The 23,338-nt window shown below is 38.0% G+C and overlaps 1 protein-coding gene across 1 annotated transcript in view; it reads left to right on the forward strand.

Annotated features, from left to right (window-relative positions):
• Nucleotides 1–23,338, forward strand: part of MACROD2 (mono-ADP ribosylhydrolase 2) — a 905,314-nt gene that overhangs the window by 250,877 nt on the left and 631,099 nt on the right. The window contains exon 5 of the mRNA XM_075708098.1: nt 22,608–22,724. Coding sequence (XP_075564213.1) covers nt 22,608–22,724 — 117 coding nt within the window. The remainder of the gene's footprint in view (nt 1–22,607; nt 22,725–23,338) is intronic.

Here is a 23,338-nt window from a genome sequence, read left to right on the forward strand (position 1 = left end):
AGAAAACAACCTGGATGATTAATCTGTTTAGTTCTTTGATTGACATTTGCACAGCTAATTGTGTAGTGATGATGCTTCTTTAATAGATCTGAATATTAATGGAAGATTTGGTTAAAGTTGAAACTTGTTTGTTTAGGAATATCACCGGAGAAATAAGAATGCTTCATCAACTTCAGATTTTCATCACAGGTTTTATGACATATCATGGAACTTAAGTGCTTTTATGACTTGTAAAAAAATTGCTTCAATATTTGACATTCTGTGCTTCAAGGAATCCTGATTGGCAGTTGATTAGCCTTTTGCTCAAGTCATTATCTTCTTTAGTGAAATTAGTTGGCTAGAAAATTGCATTGTAATTCATCAAGGGGAAAGTAACGTTTCAAAAGCTCTTGAGAGTATGATCCTTTTTATTTAGTATACAATATAAATAATTTTCCTAGCATGCTCTTCTAAAATGTACTATTCATCATATTATAACAGTTTGTATTAAATTATTGCATTCGTTTTCATTTCGGTCTTTCATTGAAACTAGGTGATACCTGAGTTTAAATTAACTCATGAGTAATATTAAAGGATGTGTGTACAAGAAGGAGTTTGGCCTTGAATCAGAAAAGCACTGAAACATGCATTTAAAAACTAACCCAAATGTGTGAAAAACTCCTCTCATTATATTTAATGCAATGCTAGTAGTCAGACCTTTCTCATTCCAAAGGAAAACTTTCTGCAAAAATGTTGTTAATAAATAATGCACAGATGTTATGGTAAGGTGAGGAAAATATATTTGCAGGAAGAGCATCAGTTTTACAAACCGGTAGCATACTGGGAAAAATAAGACGGTATTTTTGATAAATGTTCCTCATTACCTAAGTGGAAAGTACGGTGCCTGAAACACATTGCTAATTAGGTGTGCATGGGGGAGGTCACCTGCTAGAAGCAGTGGGTAAGATTTTCCCTGCCTTGGCTTCAGGGAGCCGACCTGTGTCCTCCTAGATGCTTTCCTGCTCTCCCCAGGTGACTGCGAGGGTTCACCAGGCAGATACCTCTGACATGAAATAAGGCGAAGAAACAGCAACGAGATGACAGGAGCTGCGTTCTTCTGAAGCAGTGGTCTCTAACCAGTTCCCTTCCAGGCACCTGAAATGTCATATGCATAGATTGACCAGGGCTGCTGTCTGGAGACCGTCCTGACCTGAGTGAGGGGCTGGACCACAGGACTGCCAGAGGTTTCTTCTCACCAATATTTCCGATTGCTGTGTAGCATATTTCAGTTTGCTTCCTTTCTTGCTCTGGGGTTGTGGCATAAAACCAGTTTTCTGCGGTGTTGTGGCATGCAGTGGAGATCATTCTCTTTTCCTTTTAGTAATCCTCCTTCAGTCGCCAGCCATGGCTTAAGGTCACCTTAGGCACAAAGAGATGCTTTTTGACACACTGAGTGTCACCAACTTAATTAACTTCAGATTGTGATGCAATTAACGAGGTGCTTTTTTGGTGGCATTTTCCTATTTTCATAGCACGCGTGTTTTTAGATGTTTAAAAGCATCATCTTGATATTAGAATTTCTAGATGAATTAAATATATATTTAATTGGAATACAACTACATGTGTACCGTATAAAATTAGCTACTATGCAGTGATTATCCAGTGGAAGTTAATCCCCAGCTTTTGACTACGCAGAAAGACAGAAAACATTTTATCATTGCGTTTAGCATTCCTCCTGTGAGATGAATGTCTGGAAGAAAGATCATTTAATGAATCACCTCACCATAGAAAATAATGGCAATCTCTCATAACTTAAGTGTCTCGTAACTTCTCGGTGTTTCCTCTCTGCGCTAGACTAGGCTTATTCTTGCTTCATGCCTTTCCATCTTCACTGCACCATTATCTATTGCTACTGTATGCTACTGTTGCCCAGTATCTGATAGATGAGTAGCAAAAATCATTTGGGCAGAAAGAAGTCAACCTAAATTGTATTTACTGTAAATGGTCTTGAAAAAGAGTTTCAGCAAGTTGCCTCCCTAGTTTGAAAGTCACAATTTTATGCATTCTGTATTGCATAGTTTCTATCTTTCCTACTTTAATTACTGTTGTTATAATAAACCAGCTTTTTTTCCTAATGTAAAAAACTTAAATTCCTGGATCGTTAATAAAACATACCTACCTTACCCTCTGTACAAAATATTTGTCAGAAGGAGTAATTAAAATTAATTAATGCTTCTGGTAAAGGAGTAATTGTCCCCCGAAGGTATGGAGCACTGGACTGGAAGATGTTTTTTAAGAGCTTCCAACAAAGTAAACAAAACAAATTTCTTTAAAAGAAAGACTGCTTTGAAATTCGACCCTTATTATTGCAGCCTACTTCTCGAGCTTATTGATCGCTTATTGTCTTAACAAAAGGAACTCCGCAGTCTCTCCAGGAAACACCACCAGCTACAAGCTGTCCCTCTTGGCGGTCGTGCTCTGGCCACGCAATGAAGGATCACTCCTCATGCATAAAATATCGGACGGAGGAATTGGTGGTGTCTGTTCCTCCCACCCCCCAGATGTTATATTACGATATGCTTACGAGGAGTAATGTCACAGCCTTTAATTATTTACAAAAGTCATAGTAGCAGCCACTGTAATGATGCTGATACTTTGCGTATCTATAGTTCTTCTATCTGAGGAATGTAAAGTACTTTACAAACATTAGTTAAGCAAGCGTTATCTTCCCATCACTACTACTAAGTGGCCCTACTGGAATAATCAGGCTGCTATTAACTGAAGTTTCTCTCCCCTCCATTCATATTTAACATGCTAAAATAATTGGCATATTTCCTGCATGCTCCTATTTCCTTATTTTCCCTGTTCCTTTTACTTTGTGCCTTACTCCTTTAGGGCTAGTTTTGGAGGAGGGAATTTAATTTTTAAAGAACGTTTATTCTCTAAATGTGAAACTGAAAAAAAACAGAAAAATCATTTCACAGGAAGGTTGTTTTATAAATAGGTGAAGAATTTGTAAGACTTTGGTCTCCAAAGTCAGGCTCTCTAAGGCCCTGTCTCAATGCGTGTTGCAGAGTAGCTGGAGAATACGGTGCTTTCTTGAATGTTTGTAGAGTTGCCAGAGTGCCTTTTAGACAGAGGGGGAAATACAATTTTAAAAAATTGTTTGGCAGTACTGATAGGCTAGTTTGTATGGTTCTAAAGCTTCTTGGCAATATTGTGTAACTCTTCTGTCTAGGAAAAATATAAAAGTTGCAGACAGCTTTTATCTAACTGACAGGGTGCAGTAAAATACAGTACTCACAGCTCAGGAGGTGCTATCTTTCCAAACGCTGCCAAAATATATCGGTGTGCCACAACACAGTGCTGCTTTATTAAACTCTCTAAACGAGAAAGTGGAATGGGATTTACACATTTCCTGTCTCATTATCCAGAAGTACCTCTGTTCCCTTTCTTAGGGAAAAGCATATTCTAAGTCTCTCTTAGGAGATTCACTTTACGGTCTGAGACCTCGTATCACTCATTTGCATCAAAGGTGTGACAGCAACACCAACAGAAAGGGTTCTCTCCTTGGCTTTGCTGATTTTTGTTGATGGGTGTTTTGTAAACTTTGGTGTTGATAGGTCAAGAAGTCATCCAAAGGGCAAGGGATCTCTTACATCTGTGAGGAGATACGCTTTTCTCCAAGCAGAAAAACAATGCTGATTCTTTCGCAGCATATTTCTAATTTCTTTCCCTGGCACACATCGGAGTAACACCATAATACTGTGTTTGAAAAGCCAGAAGGGCGTGGGACATCTTCTAGATTGTAACTTCAATTACTTGTCACCATTACCTGTCCTGGAAGAATTTTCAAAATCTGTCCCTCCAGTTTCTGCAGTGTTTCTGAATCTTCTGAGTTGAATTAAGGCTATTTGAACAGAAACAACTTTCTGTTAAGTTCCCATTTTTTTAATGTGGTCATTGTGCTTGACAAAGGATACTTATTTTATTGTGTAGCCAAAAAAAAAATTGTACAAGGGTAGGTTTACGGATAAATTTTGTAGTATTTCTTCAGCTTGGCAAAATCGCCTAGAAGCATAACAGAAGCTCCGAGGCATAAGGAAAAGAAATCAAATTTCATGTTTTGTAATCTTACACACATTAAATCCCTTTTACAATGATTTTTAAGCTGTTCTGTGTTAGGTCAGCTATGTTCCTTGCCTCTTCTGGGGAATCTCTGCATATGTTCCTGAGTGTAATAACATCTACCTTTTCTTTTTTTTTTTTTTTTTTTTTTTTTAGCTTTCCTTTTCAGTATTATAAAAGAATTACATTTATGCTCTTGGGAACTGTTAATGGTTTTGATTCACTAAAGCACTCTGTGTGTGAACAGATGACATTTATCATTTGCTTAATAACTGTCAATTTATGTGCTAATATTGAATAATCGAAAGTAAGATAGAGAAAACATATTTGGTTATTTAACAATGCCATTTAATAGTCTGTAGTCTTTTAAGAAAGACTACATAACTATGTATGTGAGAGAGATATTGGCAGCACAGGTATTTAGGAACAATTTTTTTGTTTTTTGGAAAAAGGGTATGTTTGACAAAAGCTTAATTGTTGTTTTCCCATACCTGTGCCAAGGAAATGTCTGTGCTGCAGTTAGTGTAGCGCTTTTGTGCATTCACTCAAGTGTCTCAGCATTCGGGAGAGAGTGCTCGCAAAATCCTCATTTTTGAAGAGACCTTTCAGATATCCACATTTTCCCTCTGCAGTGTACCGTGTGGTATTGCATCCAGTTTGGGGGCTTTTGAAGAATTATGCCTTGTTTTGCACGTTGTAAATCCGTTTCTGCTTCGCGTTGGAGCGGATGTTGTTTTGATGTGTAGTGAAGCGGCATCTAGACCAGTGTAACTAAATGGAGCGCAAGAACTGGGGAAACAGTAAGTACAACAATCACACCTACTGCAGCAGAAATGGGAGCGGACCCATGAATACCTAATTGACTGTAGTCATGACTCTGCCCTGTGCAGATACTATTTTTGAGTGTGTTTTAGCAATGCTTCAATTTTAACTCTTTCACAAAGCTCAAGACCAGAATACGTTTAGAAAGTGCCATTAGAGAGTATGCTAGACTGAGGGCATCGTGGGTGAAGTTTTCATCTGGCTCAAGGAGTTTAGCGTATTGCACAAAGTTGCTCTCCTTATTGTTTGCTGCTTCAGGGGGACAGTTTATTTTGTTCTTGAGATCAATTTAGGAATATATTGATGAAAATGAGAATATTGACCCTGACTGTTGGGTCTTCTGGCTCATCCTAGCATTTATACTCTATGAAAAGTTTTAGATACGAATCCCTACTCTTCTTCCTCCTACTGCAGTCCCTGTGACTTGTTTTGCCATTTTTTTGTAGCTGTTTTTGAAGGGATCAATCCCTGGGTAATACAATTTAACTATTAAGGTACTTCTACATCAGTTTAAGTTTAAGCATATCCTGAGGCCGTTATGGAGAAACAGGTTTTAAGAGGAAGGAAGGGGCTTTTTTGGAGCGGTTCTGCAATGATTTTTAATTCCTCGCAGGATTCTGGAGGCGTCTGTGGCCAAGGTGACTGTCTGGAGTCCTGTAGACAAGCAGGATGGTTGGACTCCTGAATCAGAAAGGCCTATTATGATATACAGATCATGCCAAATTTTGGACTAAATCCATTGTGGAGTTTCTGAAGAATGTTGTCTTTTTGGGAAATGCTGCTAATATGTGGCTCTGTGTTTCCAGGGGAGAAGTATACCTCCTCATCTGTGGGAATTAAAACTTAATTAGGCCAGGTTTCTCTGAGAACCCCTAATAATTGCTTTCTCCTTTAAAACCCGCAGGTTTATGAATAATAGAAGGGGAAGATTGAACATGGCTATCTAAACTTTTTTTTTCTTTTCACTTTTTATTCTGTTCTTGGCTGGGATATCTATTCCAAGTATCGAAAGAACATTATTAGTTTCACAGTGATTAACTCCATGGCATCTAAACAAAGTGCAAAAGCTGTCTGTGGAGCCATTTTGTTGTTTTCAAGTAGGCTTGCAACACTAACTTGTCTAATATTTGATAGGGAATCTGCTGAACATGAGAAAACGTTCAGACTGTATGACTTCTCGGCCAATATTCCACCAATAAGTGCCAGAGGTGGAAGTTCAAACCCTGGTGTTCACTGAGTCATCTTGTCAGTCATGTCCGTGATCTTTGCTGTATTTCATAAATGTCGTGACCACAGGTGCACGCACTTCACTTACTCATTCACAGATGGGCAGATTGTTGTAGTGAAACCTGGGGCTCCTTGAAGCCAAAGAGAGTTTTGTCAGGGATTTCTTGTCAAACTGGAAAGGAAATATGTGATAGTATCCATTTGTGCTTTGTTTATGTCCCATCCTATATGAGCAGGCTGCAGATTTTGAAACACTCTTATTCTGGTTTCCTTGTGCTGTCTCTTGCCTACTATTAATTAATTCCCAACATGTTATTTAATCTACTGGTTATTTGCAGATGTGTTTGACAGAGGGTGGCAAGTTTCAAAACAAGTGGGTTTCTGCACATTTCTGAAAACTGGCGGCCAGAGAGAAGCTAAAGCCTCTCTTAAGGTGGGGAAATCCAGGGAGATTCAGCCATTTTGTATTTTGTTGGCATCGTGTGCCTGGCCAGTATTTCAGATTCAGTGTAGCTTGTGTGGCTTTTACCCTGCTGGCAAACCAAAAAAGTCCAGGTTGAAGGCGTGGAAGAACTGAGTGTAGAGTAAGCGAAGGGAGACCAAAGACGTGGGGCTTTCTGGAGATGTAGGGAGGGTCTGGAAGGCATCGAAAATACCACACGTCACTTTACCCTCAGTTTCCCTCTCTGCGTTTTCCTATTTGGTGTCCGTCTCCTTTATGAAGTACATAAAATCCTCTAATAAAAAAGCTGTGTAAAGCCTTGAGGAGTTGTTTTGATGTGATAAAAGCTCTTGCATTCAAATTATGTCTGGTCTGTAAAACATTGCTCAATGAGATTTCTATTCAAAACAAATATTCCTGTAATATCTGTATCTGTGCTGACATGCACATAAGGCATTAATGGAGAAGGAACAATATATTGGTACTTGACAAAAAAAAAATCCTATTAATTTTAAGCAAAAAAATCAAGTAGGAAGTGTAGTTTAACAGAGAAAACTGCCTTTCAGAGGGTCGTGAATGCCACTCTCACTCTTTTCTGACAGTCGGTCCAGTAATCGACTATATTCCACTGGATTTTATACAATAATATTTTTAAAAATGCTTTTGTCAGGTTGTTTATGTAAATACTTTCAATGGGCAAATAGATTTGGTCAGGGAAAACAATACTTAAACTCCAGGCATTGCATGCCAGTGTGAACTAATTAAAATCATATTGTGGAGTAGGTCAATAGATCGGGAAGCTGGCCTTCTAATTAGAAGAGGTAGTTATAAAAAGCCTTGTTCTTGTTGAAAAGGAAGAGCAGAATTAAGACAAATAATCTAGATGTGAGAAAAAAATCAGAACCCCAGTTGTCTGCTGAAAGCTGTGTTAAAAGCCAGCCCTTTCTTTTTTGAGTCACACTACGTGACGTAGAGAGATTTGAGGCTTTAGATTGTCCCTCATTAAGGATCGGTGCGCTCATCCCCCTGCCTGCAGTGCCTGCCCATGTTGTGCATACCTCAATCCTCAGATAACAAATAATAGTCTGGCCTCCACAAATAGAGGTTGGACGGGAGTATTCAGATCTGGTTTGTATTTGCTGTCAGCTTAGACCTTTCATCTTCCCTAATACTTTAGCTACACCTATTTTTTGTGGTTCTTGCTATCACCACAAATAGGTGCCTGGCCAAACTGAATAGGTGTCATCTTGGGACTGTTTTTGAGTGAGCCTTTTGTGCCAATTATTGTTTAGCTTTCGGTCTTCCATCTTAATAATTGAAAAACATTTATTTTCAATAACATGTAGGTGTTGGGTGTTGTTTTACCCTGCAGCATAAACATAATTAGTAAAAATAATAACAATAAAAAGATTTTAGATGGTAGAACAGCTTCTCAACTTTTTCTGTAGATTTTCATCACTTCAGAAGGGTGGAAGGCAGATCTGTTTCAACCATGCTTTTGTTTTGTAAAGGGAAGTTGAGCAAGGGGGTTGGACTGCATAACCTCCACAGTCCAATCCAGCCAAGTTATTCTCTGATTCTATGAAAGGAGATATGTTGAAAATAAAATACGTTAATACCATTAAAGCTAGTAAATCTAAGATGTCCATTTATTGGAGTGAAAGGCATCATCTTTCCATAGAACCATGACGAGCTTGTCTTTACAGCGTGATGCTGGTAATACTGAAACATGTGAAATATTTATGGCGTGGGATTGTAAGTTAACCATAGGTCTTCTGGAGACTGTCTTATGTTTCACCAGCATGTGCACGCATTTTGCTTATTCAGTTTGAACTGAGATGTGTATTTCACAAGTACTTAGTTGTGTAAAATTTTATGTATAATATTGTGAAGGCAGGGTGAGATTACTTTCTCGATTGTCTTCCCATCAGAAGTAACTGGAACTATGGCGTTAGATTATTTGTGTAAGTTGTCTAGATGCTCTGAAAGAGGTTCTCCGTCATTCCCTGAGTCTTGTTGCATCCCGACACTTCATCCTTAACATCACCAGTGCAAGCAGAACGTATTAGTCATTCTAAGACAAGGCTTGTTTATGCCTGTACCCCAGGGTGACTGCTGAATGTTTTTTTGCTGCCATTGCTCAGTTGTTTGTTAGTGCCTGTTTACAACTAAAACCTTAAGGGATGAATATCCTATCGTGCTGACTTCTGTGTGTGGCTGGTGCAGAGTTTGAGTTTGATGTGAGTTGTTACTTTGATCTTTTGAACTTTGATTCATACAGGTTTTTAGGGCTCGGTAACAAAACTGCCGCCCTCTTATAATGCAAAAATTTGTTTTACTTGGGTGTGAGAGTGGGGGCTTTTCCCTTTTATTTGCAGGTACACTAACTCAGGCATTGCCAAAAATCCTGAAAAATTAAGATAAATTTCAACTAAAGCAGTACTTAAAGGGTGCACTTACCTTGTTGTTTATAGTTGGGGCCTAGAATGTGCTTTTGAAGGAAATTCCCTGATTCTTCCTCACTGCTTTGGTATTTAGCATCATCAGGTATCTCGGAGCATATGAGCTAGGTTTCTTTTTGGGTAAAACTGGACTGGAGGATGTGTCCCATCAGAAAACTGACATTCAATCCATGGACCAGACAAGAACTAGCCCAAAGTAAAAATAAATACTGCCCCCGCCCCCCCCCCCTCCCCCAAAAAAAAAACCACACCAAAAAAACCCAAACCAACCTGAAATGCATACAGTATTTATACTACAGGTTCTTGACACCAGTTGTTTTACTCCACAGATTGGTCCTCTGTATTTGGTAATGAAGATGTACCCAAAGTGTTAAATTTTAATAGAAAAATGTAGATGGGGCTTAATACAACTCTTGTATAGATGGCAGTTCACAATGCCACTCCAAGATTCCTTGCCAAATTCACCGTAGTTTCTTTTCATAATCCTGCGTATGACTTCCTATTTGCAAGCCTTTGAATAATATGAAAGTAGGCAGGCAAACTGTTTTAAAAGTATCCTTTCTGACAGCGAGTGGAGTAATATTAAGAAGTATGTTGAAATTTATTCTGCATTTGACACCATTGGCATAAGCTGTTGTTTTGTTTTGGGTTTTTTGTTTTGTTTTGTTTTTCTTAAATATAGGTAAAGATTCTGTTCTGTAAATGTTTCTGGAAAGGAGGCTGATCTGGAATTGGGATTTATGCCTTGGGTCCATCACTGATACAGTCTTTGGAACTTCAATGTCTTCAGCCATCGTTACATGTCCTCACACTTTATTCTTTGGCATACTAGAATGACTACTTCTTTCTAATGGAACCACATACGGTTAAAAAAACAGTAAATGTAATGGGTCTGGCTTAAAGGTCCAATGTAACTTTTCAGAAACAGATTAACTCTTCGTTATTTTTATTTCTCTGCAAGATTTTTAAACTGGAACTTTCCACCTTTTGTACAGTGCTAGAAATATACCTCACCCCCGCCTCTAATGAAAGCTGGAAAGGAAAATCTGGAGGCTTAAGTACAATACCAAATATCATAGGATATATATTGTTCAGTCTTTCTACTTATGATCATATGTGTTTTCTTTAAAAACTGTATTTTTATATATTGGACATACACACATTTGAATATGTTCACTGCAACTTTTATGGGCTAATGTTGAGCTGCTTTTTCCTTTTAAAGTCATGTCTTAGTGCTCTTGTATTATTTCATTAATACTGCTCAGACGGTGGAGAACATGAGATGCTTTGGGTAAACTGCTGTTCAGAACTACCTCTTAAAAATTCAGTTAATACATTATGTATCCATGGAACATTGCTATGGAATTGATGCCGTTTACTCATTAATTACTGTAGACTGCAGCTCACAGTGTTGGCACTGTGGCTTGTTTGTTACATGTGATGATCACTTTATAAATGTCAATAAAATCAAGACAAAAACCTCTAGTACAACTGGAAGTAACAACTCAGTATTTTCCTCATTAGTTTTGGCAGCAAAGTAGTCTTACAAAGCAGTATGCAGTAAAACACCAGCCAACTGAGTCCCACACTGTGGCTATAATTACATATTTTTGCTTGCTAATCAGTAGAATTTTTCTGTGTACACTATTATACTTTAATGGTTCTGTTGCAACGCCAAATTTACTACAATGTTCTCTCTAAGAAAATGGCACATAATGATTTTGTATTTACTACAAGAAGATATTAAACTAAATAATACATAATGATGCTGCACAGATTAACCAGCTCTTTAGTTCTTCTGTTCCTTATCTCTCTTTTAATAGTGTTTTAGGACAAACATAAAGTTATTTGGGAGGGAATTACCAGAATTACCGAACTGGTAAATATAGCCATCTGAGTAGGATATCTTGTTGCTTACTTGAAAACTATTAGATTGTAATTTTAAGCTGTGCTTAGTACTTTAATTTCCCTTCCCACAACTCATGGAGCATAAGGAGGGTTGCAGCCAGCTCAGATAAGTAGTAAGTTCATTAACTACAGACTTACCTTTCCTGTAGGTTAAAACAACTTGTGTGGGACTTGATTAAACAGGCTGTTGGGGTACGGCCCTGTGGAGGGCTGGGCAGTCAACAGCTCAGAGGAGTGCCCCGTGCGCCTTTTGGATTCAGAGTCTGCCATTAGCTCTAAAGGTAACTCGCTGTTACCAGGCTTCGTCTCCTTCTCGTTTTTTAAATTATTTTTGTCCAAAGTGATTACACTGCAGAAAACCCCAAGCACAGTGGGCAACGTGGAAGGCATTTTTTTAATCTAGTGCTCTTCCCTTTATCTTGTTTTTATTTCTGTCGTTAAATAAATAAATAAACGCTCAAGAGGTTTTATTCCTTTTCTTTTTATTCATGGTTATGCAGTCACTCAAATCCCACTTGATCATTATGGATATATCTGACAATCTTAGCTTAGTATAATGCTTTTCCATTTACCTTGGAAACAGAACTTTACTATCAGAGACAATCTGTCCAGGAGTGAAATGGAAGGTAGGGTCTGATGATGGCAGCTTGCCCCCTCTACTCCATATACAGTTAATTATCTGTGAAGGTTGTGCTGATGCCTCTAATATTTTTATAGACTTGTCAGATTCTGTAATGCAGTCTGACATATTAGTGAGAGTAAATAGTTTTTCTTTTGTATTCGATTTGTGGTATGAGTCTGTATCAGGATGTGATACAGTTTTTATAGGGGAAATTGTACTTACTGTATGTGATGTTTTTGCGTGCTGCTGGAAAACATTTGATGTCAACATTGCTGAATGTTGATCGTGTCCTAGATCTTTTAAGTTATCTTTTGGCAAGCATTTGTCTTAGATGTGTTGCGCATGTGATTTGTCATAGCCTCTTAACAAAAGGAAAGAATATTTGAGAGTTTTTATGGGTAATTAGTTCTCAGGCTTGTGTTAAAACACGGTCTCAAAGAACCTTGTTCATACATCATTTTCCGGTTAATCTCGTGTTTACCTTTTTCTTCCCTTGTATTTATTCCATTTGAATACATTGTAATGTGTTCAATTGGATTTACCTATTGCAAGGCAATTTTTGTATAATTAATACTGTTAATTAATCTGGCTTGAAACAGCACTCCAAATTGAGAGGATGTTTCTGTGATTGCAGGCTGAGAAGTATCTCAACCAAGTTTTCTCCCTTCAGTGGTTCACGATAAAAGTAAATTAGCACAACTGAAAATGGTCCAGGAAATAAGAAAACCAGCCGCTACTCAGTAAATAATTCCTAGTATTCCTATAGCCTGTTAAGCCTTACTGCAAGCAAGAGAATATCTCCCTGTTGATACTTAGTCTTACTCCTTTGTACGTTCCAGCTGCTGCCCTAATTCAGAGTTCCTACAATCCCTGTGTTTTTTAAGTCCCTTTTGAAGTATGCCCAGAACTGGACGTATCTTGCTTCTGTAACTAACCTTTCCTCTGTTTCTTTCTCCATCTTCTCTCTCTCATAGATAATGTATCGCGTAAAGCTGCGTGAAGATTCAGTGGTGTTCCATAGTCAGGCTGAACCCATATGGGTTAGAGGGGAAGGGAGGAGACGACTCTTGAAAACAAACCAACAAATTACTCTTAAAAAATGTTTAGAACGTAATACTTGAAATCATAAGTTATGAAAACTTTTTCTTGGCAGAGCTGCCCATCTTTCTTTTGCAAGATTTTCTAAGGCAAGTGGAGCTAGTCACCTTGCATCACGTATCTCCTTCATCTGGCTCGGGCTCGGTGTCTTCTCTCAGGTTTTCTCAAAAGCTTTAATGTATTATTTTATTCTAGCAGTGATGTATAGTGTTCTGGTGCTTGGTGCACCTATACCTAAAGAGAAACATCACATCCTCCCATGTCTGGTTTAGTTATATTTAGTTAGAAGTTGTATTTCGCTACAGAAGCCCTCAGGCTTCAAATCCACAAAGCCCTATGTGAGAATGCCTTTGCTTCCGTGTTCTCTGTGAAGAGAAGGTCTTAGATCACATCCCCTTGCATTTCAGTGGGGAAAAAGTGGTTAACTTTCAACTTTTTTTTTTTTTTTTTTCAATATAGCTTTAAAACTCTTAGGAATGACATGCCAACAGCTTGTTGGGCTCTGAGGATGCACCACAGTTACAAAGCTCCCTTTTACACAGTCATTTTGCAATTATTACTTGGTAGCCTGCTCTGTCTAAATCCTTGACCTGTGCCTGACAACTGCTAGCTTTTCGTAGTGAATAAATTTGTGTAATCACTGTGTGATGACTGCTTAATAACTGTACTCCAAATATGCAAATACCTATTCTGGCTTAATACAATTCATCTGCCATGACTGGCTCATGCACTTAGTATCTTTGAATCGCTTGCAAGTAACGGAGCACGCTATTGCACTTTCCGGTTTTTTCATGCGGAGCCCTAAAATGCTGAAACCTACAGAGAAGGGAAAAACGTATTACAAAAAACCCAGAGAAAAATAGTTACCGTAAAAAGACGAAGTGCTTGTCTGTGTGTGTTGTGAATGGGGAAAAAGCCAAACAAAAAACTTCCTTAAAGACTTTGCAGTACTTTTTCTATTTTCATTCTCTTTTTCTAGGTTAGCAGCATGCTTTTACTCAGAATAATCTGCAGTATTTATTTCCTTGCTAATGGTGCTGTCCACATTACACAGAGGACTACATAAAATCGGAAGATACAAATCCAAATGCTGGTATGAGTCTGAGATGCTCACAAAAAAACCAAGAAAAAGGCATGTCCAGAGTGATACAGAAAAGACATTTTGCTCAGGCTTGTGAATTGCCAGTACATAAGGGTTGGAAGAATATTCTGTGGAAGCACTGGTACGTTCTTTCTCTGATCTTGCCCTCTTCTTTTAAGCATTTGCCTTTGACCGTCATGTGAGATAGGTTGCTGAGACAGATGCACAGTGAGTCTTAGCAGTTTTTCCATTTCTGTGTTCTTTATTTCATTTACACATGGCATCAGAACATTAGTAAATAGCTTTTTTTTTAATAAAATCTGAGTTTCATTGTCCTTGCAGGCATGTTTTTTATCTTTTTAGATACTTGTTTCTTTACTGTTTCTCAGAATTTAAGTTAATGTTTCCAAACAGTGCAGGTGGAAAAATAGACTGTGTAGTTCTATGCACTAGACAGAGATTGATATGATGGTAGTAGCCTAATGTCATCAATAGCTTAATAGCCATCGTGGCAAAAGAGAGTTTCAGCGAGATTTTAAAAGCAATAATGTGGATATTTACTGTGAGTTTCTCCTGTGCTTGAGGGAAGAAGCACGAAGGTGCTTGTTTAAAAAAAGAAATAAGTCAGGGGCTGAAGGAGACTGGCACCTTGGTCCAGGTGAAGGCGGGCATCGAGTTTTCTGTGTGGAATTGGAAATAAGTGTTAAGCAGAGCTGAATTTGCAAAGGGCTGCGGAAGTGGGGAAAAAAGAACTTCTGATGTCGTCTCCCTAAACAGGTACATACTTTAAGTTCAAGGTGGTGCAAAACCTGAAATGGTAGGTTAAAGCTTAACTAATAGAATTCTGTTTGTATCCCTAAACTAGGTAGTGGAGTGTAACTAACCCTCCCAATTTCCTGCCTTTGCAGAGGGACACAGCTATGATTTTTTTCACACGGTCCTATTCTTAATCTGTTCCACGCGCTTTTTGTTTTTCTTTTAATGGACATAAGAAGAGGCTACGATGATGCATGAGGTTGGACTTCAGAGTTGTTTTCTTGATTATTTTTAAGAATTATAGTCCTGTAATAACAGCACACTAAATCGAACAGAAATCCAGGACAAAGTAGGCATCCTAGCAATGCAGTGTAGTTAGGGCTTTTTGTCCTTCCAGTCTTGTGCAGTATCCAGCTGGAAATGAAGTACTGTGGCTGCCTGGGAGGCTGAGGAAAGGATTTTGGAGTCACCAAACCCATTTCTTCAGGGTGATACCACGTTAAAAAAACTTGCACCTTCTTAATAGTCAGTTTGGGAAGCTGGGGGAGCACGTTGAGATGAACATGAGCTGAGTTTGGCTTAATAGCATAGGATAGCCTGAAATTTCACCAGACTTCAGCTTATCACTTGACTTCTCAATAAACAACAACATCCAATTTTTCTGCTTGCTGCACTGAGGTATCGAAGGCTTAGCTGTCTCATTTCCATCTGTAGAAGAGCGTGGTATGTCAGGTGTCTCAACACTAACACAATTAAAAGGAAGTGAACGGTTCCTTCACACATGCCTTAATGTCAGCATTTTGGACTGGGAAAAACTGGAAAAACACTATTGGAGCCTTTCCTAGTTCTTTTTTTCCTGCCAAAAGTGTGACATTCAGACAGGTTTATCAGACCCATGTTTCTCTGAGCCCTTATGCTGCTTGAGTGGGCTGACAAAAGTGTGAATCCTATTGACATTATAACTCTGTCTACAAAATTGGAGAGGAGCACTTGGAGACTAAGAAAGATGGCGTCCTAAGTGTGAGATAAAACGAATGCTTGCTTTATTGCTTATTTGTTTATGGAAGGAATTTACCCATCATCATCATTGCTAATGTGGCAGAACAACTTCTACTTGGCTTTTTATATATTTTTAATATGCATTTCTGGTATCCCAAGATATTTGACTAAAATAAAAAAATCTGCCAGAATTTGTGAGTTTACTACGATTTTGTGTTTTTGTCAACGTAAGAATGATTGGTTGTGTGCAATAAATGTAGAACACTTAAAATTTAACAGGTCCATGGGTAAGTGAGCTTTATTTTGAATCATTGTTGACTTCTTTATTTCCGTATGTCTTTTTGCCAGTTTATAGCATGGACTTCGATTATGTTGGATCTTTCGGCTGCTTTTGTTATGCTTGAAAGTGAAACAGCACCCAGATTAAGGGCAGCCTTCTCTTAAAACAACCAGTTGGTTTTAAAATTTAATTTCCATCACTTTTCACCATAGCAGGCAATAACTGATGGTTTTTAATGCTAAATTTGGAGGATTTCAGCTAAGTGATATTCTAAAATAAAAGTTTCCCATCTATGACTTTACAATGAGGCTTACACGTGGCATTGTTATGAGTCAGTTTGTTCCTTGCGGTTTGTACTGGAATAATGGTTTTATTACATCTTATTATTACTTTTCATTAAACTCACTCTGCAGCATGGGTTAGTGGTTGGAGCTGGGAGGACCCAGAATTTTAATTGCGCAATCTCAGAATGTTGATTCTTAGATAAAGATAGGCACAATACGGAGAATGTGAATTGTCACATTAGATAATCACTAGCTTAAGCATCAAGACTTTAAAGTCTCAGTTTTGTCTTGATTTAACTCAGGTGTAGGCACTAAGAGTTTATGAAAATAAGAACATTTAAGGAACTATACATTTAGATTGTCTGCGATGACACGTGAACCTAATTCAGTGAAGTAGCCATCTCAAAATGAATAGTTCATCTGTGCTTTTTGTTTTTAAAATGGAGAATTTTAAGGCTAAATCAGATCATGCTTTTAAACTCCTTGAGATCTTGGCTAGAAAGTACTGTATAAATGCTAAGTATTTCAAATTAATTATGTTGGAGGCCTATAAACCAGTGCATTGATTAAAAATCTTCAGTTCATTAAACTTCCCAATGGCAGAGGCCATCTCTGTAATATAAACTACTGTTTCCAGCAGCGGCAGCCGACTGGCATCTGTGTTGTAATCTTTTTAAGATCCCCACCTTTGTTCATTAGACCAGCAGCTGTTGTCTCTTGCTGGGCAGGATTTATTTCCCCTTGACATCGGTCTCAGAGGTGCAGTTGCAACTTTGTCAGCACTAGATTCCGATGAACTTCCTAGAGGTACTTTACCACTTCTGCAGAATGAGGTTGCTTTTTGTTGTCAGTTGGTTTTTTTGGTTGGTTGGGGCGCGGGTTGGTGGGGGTTTTCTGGGGGGTGTTAGGTTTGGTTGGTTGGTTGGTTTTGGCTTTTTTTTTTTTTTTTTTTTTTTCTGGTTTCCACATACATCCTTGCAGTGGGCATTTTTGAAAGGTCCACAAGGACTGAGGGCACGTATACCAGAAGTGTGCTACAGTCTGGGCGAAACAGGTTCCTCTTGTGTATCCCTAGCACTATATCTGATATAAGGACATTTATCAGTTTTTATTCACTTCTGGCATTTACCATGTGGAAGAACAGTACTGTTTCATAGATAAATCATGCACAGTCAACTTTCTTAAATAAGTAAATCTCCTGATTTTTCTAGCGAAAATGAGAAATGAAAATCTGGAAAAGCACCAGAGAACAGGAATTACTATAGAAAAAGAATATATAGATTCTTGAAATATAACATGATAAATCTGCATATGTTGTTTACGTCGTAACTTCAATTTATCCAGACTCACACACAAGGTCACAAAAGAAGTTTGGGCCTTATTATTCCTGGGGGAATTTGTATTTTTTTTGCTGTGGTGTTTGATTACCTTACCCTTTTTTATTACCATCTGCACTGCAAGGCTAGTTTTGCTGAGGTTATTTTTTTTTTTTAAGCAGCATCCCATGATAATTCTGTGTTTCCTGCGCTTTTGCTTCATTTGCAATTTTAAGAGATTTTCTATAAGAAATAGATTTATATTGTATGGTACATCAGTAATTTAGCTAGTTTTTACTATATAACTTTGACCCTTTAATTCTGGAGAACAAATACAGTTGCTTTACAATAAATTAAATAAGGAAGGATTTAACCTTTTAGCATCCTTTAGAGTGCAGCATAGAAAGATAGTGTCAAAGATTTCCGTATTTTTGTTTAACGCATTGTTTTTAGTACACTCTCATTTTGCCTAGGAGTTTTATTTTGATACTTGGCTTTGTCCATGTATTTTAAGCAATTATTTTCAGGTGACTTCTTTGTGCAACCAGTACCATTGACTGCAGTAGCTTTGAAAAGAGTTTTTCTTCATTAACGGCTTCTGCTGAATTGTTGGGAGAACAAAATGCTGTCCCCAGTGGCTCCTAAAACTTATGGATGCATGCAATGAGATTGCTAATATTATTTTTAATGAAAAAATGTTGGAATAGTACTTTTAATAGCTTTAGGCAAGCATGAAGGACTTGAATTATAGAGCTAAATCTCAAGCTCCTTCAGCTGTTCTTCTGCCCTCAAAATACAGTTCGTGTATGCAGGTCTTCAAAACTAAGAAACCCCTTTCACGTGCTCATCCAGCCAAGCCATGGTAAAACAGTAAATACAGAAACACCATTTGTATGGGGTCTCCACACGTGACAGTGCAGCGAATACTGGGATCACATTGCAAAAGACAAGTCGACCTGCTTAAGTCTTTGCAGTCATCTGAAAGCAAAAGTGTTGTATGCTTTTTCAAAGCATTTATTTTACCTCAAGGTAGATTGTGGGGAGCATTAGGCAGCCTGGCAGCCTACTTGTTGGGAGGGGAACGCAGAAGAGAAGAGGGACCGTCCTGTGGATATTTGCCACCTTGCTAGTGGCCCTGGGCAGGACTTATTTCGTATTAATGCTGTCAAAAATCCTTAGAAACAGCTTGGTTTATAAGCATGGAACTCATATCAAGAAGCACAGTATCAATAAGGACAGTTAGCAGCCCTGTCTTTAGTACCTTCAAGTGTTACCAGTACTTAGAAATGCCAATTAATCACCATGCAGACCAGAGATGGGATTTCTTGTCAGTTATGATTGATAGTTTTGTCTGTGGGATTTTCCCACATCTTTCCCGTAGCTGTGAAATGGCAGGTCACTTGTGTATATAAATGACCCAAAGAATATACATGATTTTCATAAACCTGGACAGGAAGGCAGCCTGTAAAAAAAAGGCATACTGTGAAGCAGAGTGATAGCTTCAAAGTAGAATGACATTTTTCATTGGTTGTAAAAAACAGTGATGATGCATAATTCCTTATCACTGTCACATGACGCAAGTTAGATTTGACCATAAGTGCCTGGCTTTTTCAGCCAGTTGCACAAAGAAATTCCAGGGAGGGATCGGTGGGATATGGTTTAATGTTTTCCAAATCTGTTTTGAAAAATGCAGATAAGCATCTGTATATCAGACTGATGATACAGATGAAGTATCTGAAACCAATATATCAAAGATTCTTCACTTTCCTATAAAATTAATTTGGCAGCATGCCATTATTACCATGTAAATCTCTTCCTCCTTACTACACAATAACAATGTGTCTTTGGCCATCATTTTTCCCTCCTGAGGTTGTTGCCGTTATCTGTAATTTCCATAAAGTTTCCATGTTAACAATGCTTACTTCTCTGTACACTTACATTACTAGTCAGTACACACTTCCAGAAAACAAAATATCTCACGTAAATGTTTTGTGCATGCCTGTTCCATGGGTTTTTTTTAATTAATTCAACTAAGACATGTTTTAGCAAAGGCTGAAGTATCACATTTCCATTTGCTTATCTACTCTACCTTTGCCATTTTTTTTGCTTTATATGATGCAGAGTGCTCATATGTGGCATATTTCATTGCTTGTGTTTTTGCTTTCAGAATTATCAAACTTGTGTTATAGATTGTATATATTATTGGAAACAGAATGTTTCTAACATGATTTATTGAATTGTCATATTAAATGGAAAATGCATACGTAGGTCATCTCTGCTCAAGTATTTAATAAAGTAGAAAAAAGAGGTTATTCAGAAAATTGTGGGTGGTTTGGTGTTTGCGTTTTTGGGGCTTTTTTTATTGGTGGTTGCCCCCCGCCCCCTTCATTCTTCTATGTCCTCAGTCACTGGAGTATCTCAAATGCTAATGTCTACATTTCCATCTATGCCTGTCTAGAGTATTCAATCATTTTTTGTTATGCCACCTTTATAAGGGAAGTACACACGCCTACTTGTTTGGTTTTGACAGATGTCTTCCATTTTCCTTGTCATATGTCAAAATTGGCTATGATAGAATTGATTTTCCTCTGTTAAGAATTTGATTTTTTTCCATTATGTTTTCATCTTTCTGGAGGCTGCTTCGATTATAAAGACTGGACACGGACCTGTGTGGAACCAGCTCCAGGAAACTAGTGATAGACCATCTGTATCGTAACTGCATGCATGTTAAGAGCATGCTTCTTCCATCATGCGATGGTTTATAGATGGGGAGCTGGGACCGCCTATGTGTTGGCCGTCACAGCTGATCTGGCACGTGGTATGTTAACATATCGGGCATGTTAATGCATTGCAGATTTAGAAGTGGTGATAAATCTGTGCTTCTACTTCCCCGCCAGAGGCAGTGGTTCTTTTTTGCGGGTTCTGTTGTTTGGCTGTGCTCTGAGCTGGACTTGGGTTAAAATGAATGGAGTTTGGGGGAAAAGAGGTTGATTTATCCAGATGAGCTGGTTGAGAGGGTAGCTGAACAGATCACTGAACGGACACTGCTCAAGGGAGGGTGTCTACTTGATAGGGACAAGAAGGTGCTCAGGGGTGGAAATGATTAATCCACTGCCGAGGGAATAATTGCATGGACTTGAGCCCTTGTCCAGTACTCCTGAGGTGAAAGACTTCTTCCTCTGTAAAAATTCGTGCAGAAAGTGCTAGTTCTAAGCATCAGTGCTGTTTTTATGTTAATGTCTCAGGAAATATTAATGTTGGTAAAGACTGTAGTGGTGGTGCTTTAAAAATATACTTGAGGTTTCAACGCGTACTGGTTTACTTATTCTACTTGGTTTGGAAAAGCATTTAGCAATTAAGTTAAAATAATTCAATTGGATATTATGAGCACAGGATAGATTTCAAGCATTCTTTTTTCCCCTCGAGGTTACAAAGTACTGTTCTTGCATTAGCATCTTGGAGTCTGTTGAGCAGAGATTTTGGGTAAGTTAAAAACAAAAGTTCAGCTGAGGTAGAGTAAGAAGACTTGGTGTCTTGGCGTAGAGAGTGCACAACATGCTTACAGCTGGTGGCTTGGCGTCCGCATTCTTTTCAATAAGAAAATTTTAGACAATTTCATTGAATGTGCAACATCACGTGATTCTGTAATTGTGTTTCTGTCTATATAAAGTATTTCAAAAGGATGTTTTGAAAACCAGTGGCACTGTGTCCAGGATGAGTATGGAGTATTACAGGGAACCACTTACCCAGTTTTACTGTGTCATCTGAATACTAACTCTGGTATAGAACACCTCGGAAAAGGGAGTCAAGTTTTTAACACTTGGTAGAAGGTGCCTTCATTCAGATAAAGATGTTATCTACCCCTCCACTTGGGGATACGTGGCTTCAGGGAAGTATTCAACACCTTGCAAAACCAGCTATGCCCTTAACGCAGAAAGGCCAGCCGTCGTTTCCATTCCAGCTTCAGAAAACATCTCGGGATGAGTGAGTTACCTGGTCTCCCTACATCCCGGTGGGCAGTGAATGGTCAGTAGGTACGCTGAGTGCCCAAGCCTTGTATTGCCCAAACCTCCTTATGCTAGCCTGTAGAAAGCTACACAAGTCATGCTATGAACAGATTACGTGCATCTCTTGAAAACCCATCTCCACTTTGCTTTTCAAACCTTTTGTGGTTTAATTGCTTCAAGCGTGCTGTTGGGAACTACTGTAACTTTGAACTGGTTAAATTGGAAATAAAATATTGAACGATAAGCATACAGAATCTTCCTTTCTTGTTTCCGTAAGTATTTGTTTAGCCTTTATACTTGAGCTCATTTTACCTTTCTTGAATTGATATTGTAGTTTATGTGATGATTATTTCTTGCAGTTGAACTTCATCATTGCTGCTGACTTAGGGCCTTACTGTAGTTAATATGTTCATGCACACAGTATTTCCCTTTTTTTTTTGTTTCCTTTTTCTTAAACTTTTTGCCATAATTACAGTAAATGATTTCTTTGATTGCATGTTGAGAGGGCAGAAATGCTGTGCCAGCAGCCTTTTTTTATTCTTTGCTGCTGTTACTATTCTTTTGCTGTCTCCCAAGGGTAATAAGATCTATGCAGTCTACTCATTTTCTTGCATACTTAGCTGCAATTGCAACCTTTAGTAATTATTATTTAATTAACTCCAAAGTATTGCATGAATAACGCAAAATTAAAAAATGTAAAAAAGAAAAAAGGTCAAAAGAAGGTAATTTTTAAATTTCAAATCCATAAGCATTACTTCTTGGAATTTTTGTATAAGGCATTAATAGGATGGTGACATTAAATGGTCTGCATAATTGTAGAAGTATCAGAGGTATGTAGTAAAAGAGAGTTTGGCATTTAGCTGGGGACCAAATTTGTTTTCATAATTCGTAGTGAGAATTTCTTAGAGCCTTGAATAAGACCTTTTTCTAATATTGAAATTTTAATTCTGCTTTACCTTTTCTAGGTGTTTTCTTGCCAATTAGCAGAAGTTGACTATTTTTTTATTTTTTGATAAATACGTTGACAAATTCTGGCAGAAAAAAAGTTTGTATATATTTGGATATCTACCTATAGGTCAGTAGGTCTGTGGTGTGAATGTAAAAATGAGCAGTAAATGTTTGTGAACGTATATTTGTGTGAAGGCAAAAAAAGACTGGCTTTTAATAAATAAAAGTTTCTGGGTTTGCTTTTGTAGTGGATGGCTGCATACACAGAGCTGCTGGGCCCTGCTTAGTTGCCGAATGTCGCAACCTGAGTGGCTGTGAGACTGGACAAGCAAAAATTACGTGTGGATATGACCTACCTGCAAAATGTAAGTCAACCCTTTCTCAGCGTTTTCTTTTTGTTTTAAGCACGTGGAGCTGGCATGCGTGCTTTATTTCCCTGTAGTCTAATTCAACAAGGTATTCATTTTACAAAATTAGCAGTGGGACTTAATTAAGCATGTTCTGTAATAATGTCTTCCCCTCAAAGCAATTCAGGCTTTTCTAAACGATTATTTCACCTATGTTATCCGATGAAAACCTACATGTCTCTAAACTATAAAGCATCTTTCATGTTTATTTTCTGCAAGCTAAAACATATCCTTTCATATGCATAATAAAGGATTGAAAATGCTTTATGAAGTATGAACAAAATACACATTATCATATTTAAGTTCCATGGAGACAATTTTTGGAAATGTTGCATATTTCATATTCTTCATGCCGATTCCTTGATTGTGAATACTTTGAGAGCTGAGGAGATCGAAGTGATGTATTGTGTTTTCAGCTGCTACGTAGAGGCTGATTGGCAATTACTGTGAAGGCATCTGTCACACTTCAGCTTTCAGAAGAGTACAGCTCAGGGCTGGAATGTTTTTGCACGTTGAAAGTGGAATTGTCAAAATTCCCATCCTATTTAAAATAGGAAGATGGCTATTTGACC

This window comes from Pelecanus crispus, chromosome 3 (genome assembly GCF_030463565.1).
Source record: "Pelecanus crispus isolate bPelCri1 chromosome 3, bPelCri1.pri, whole genome shotgun sequence".
NCBI lineage: Eukaryota > Metazoa > Chordata > Aves > Pelecaniformes > Pelecanidae > Pelecanus > Pelecanus crispus.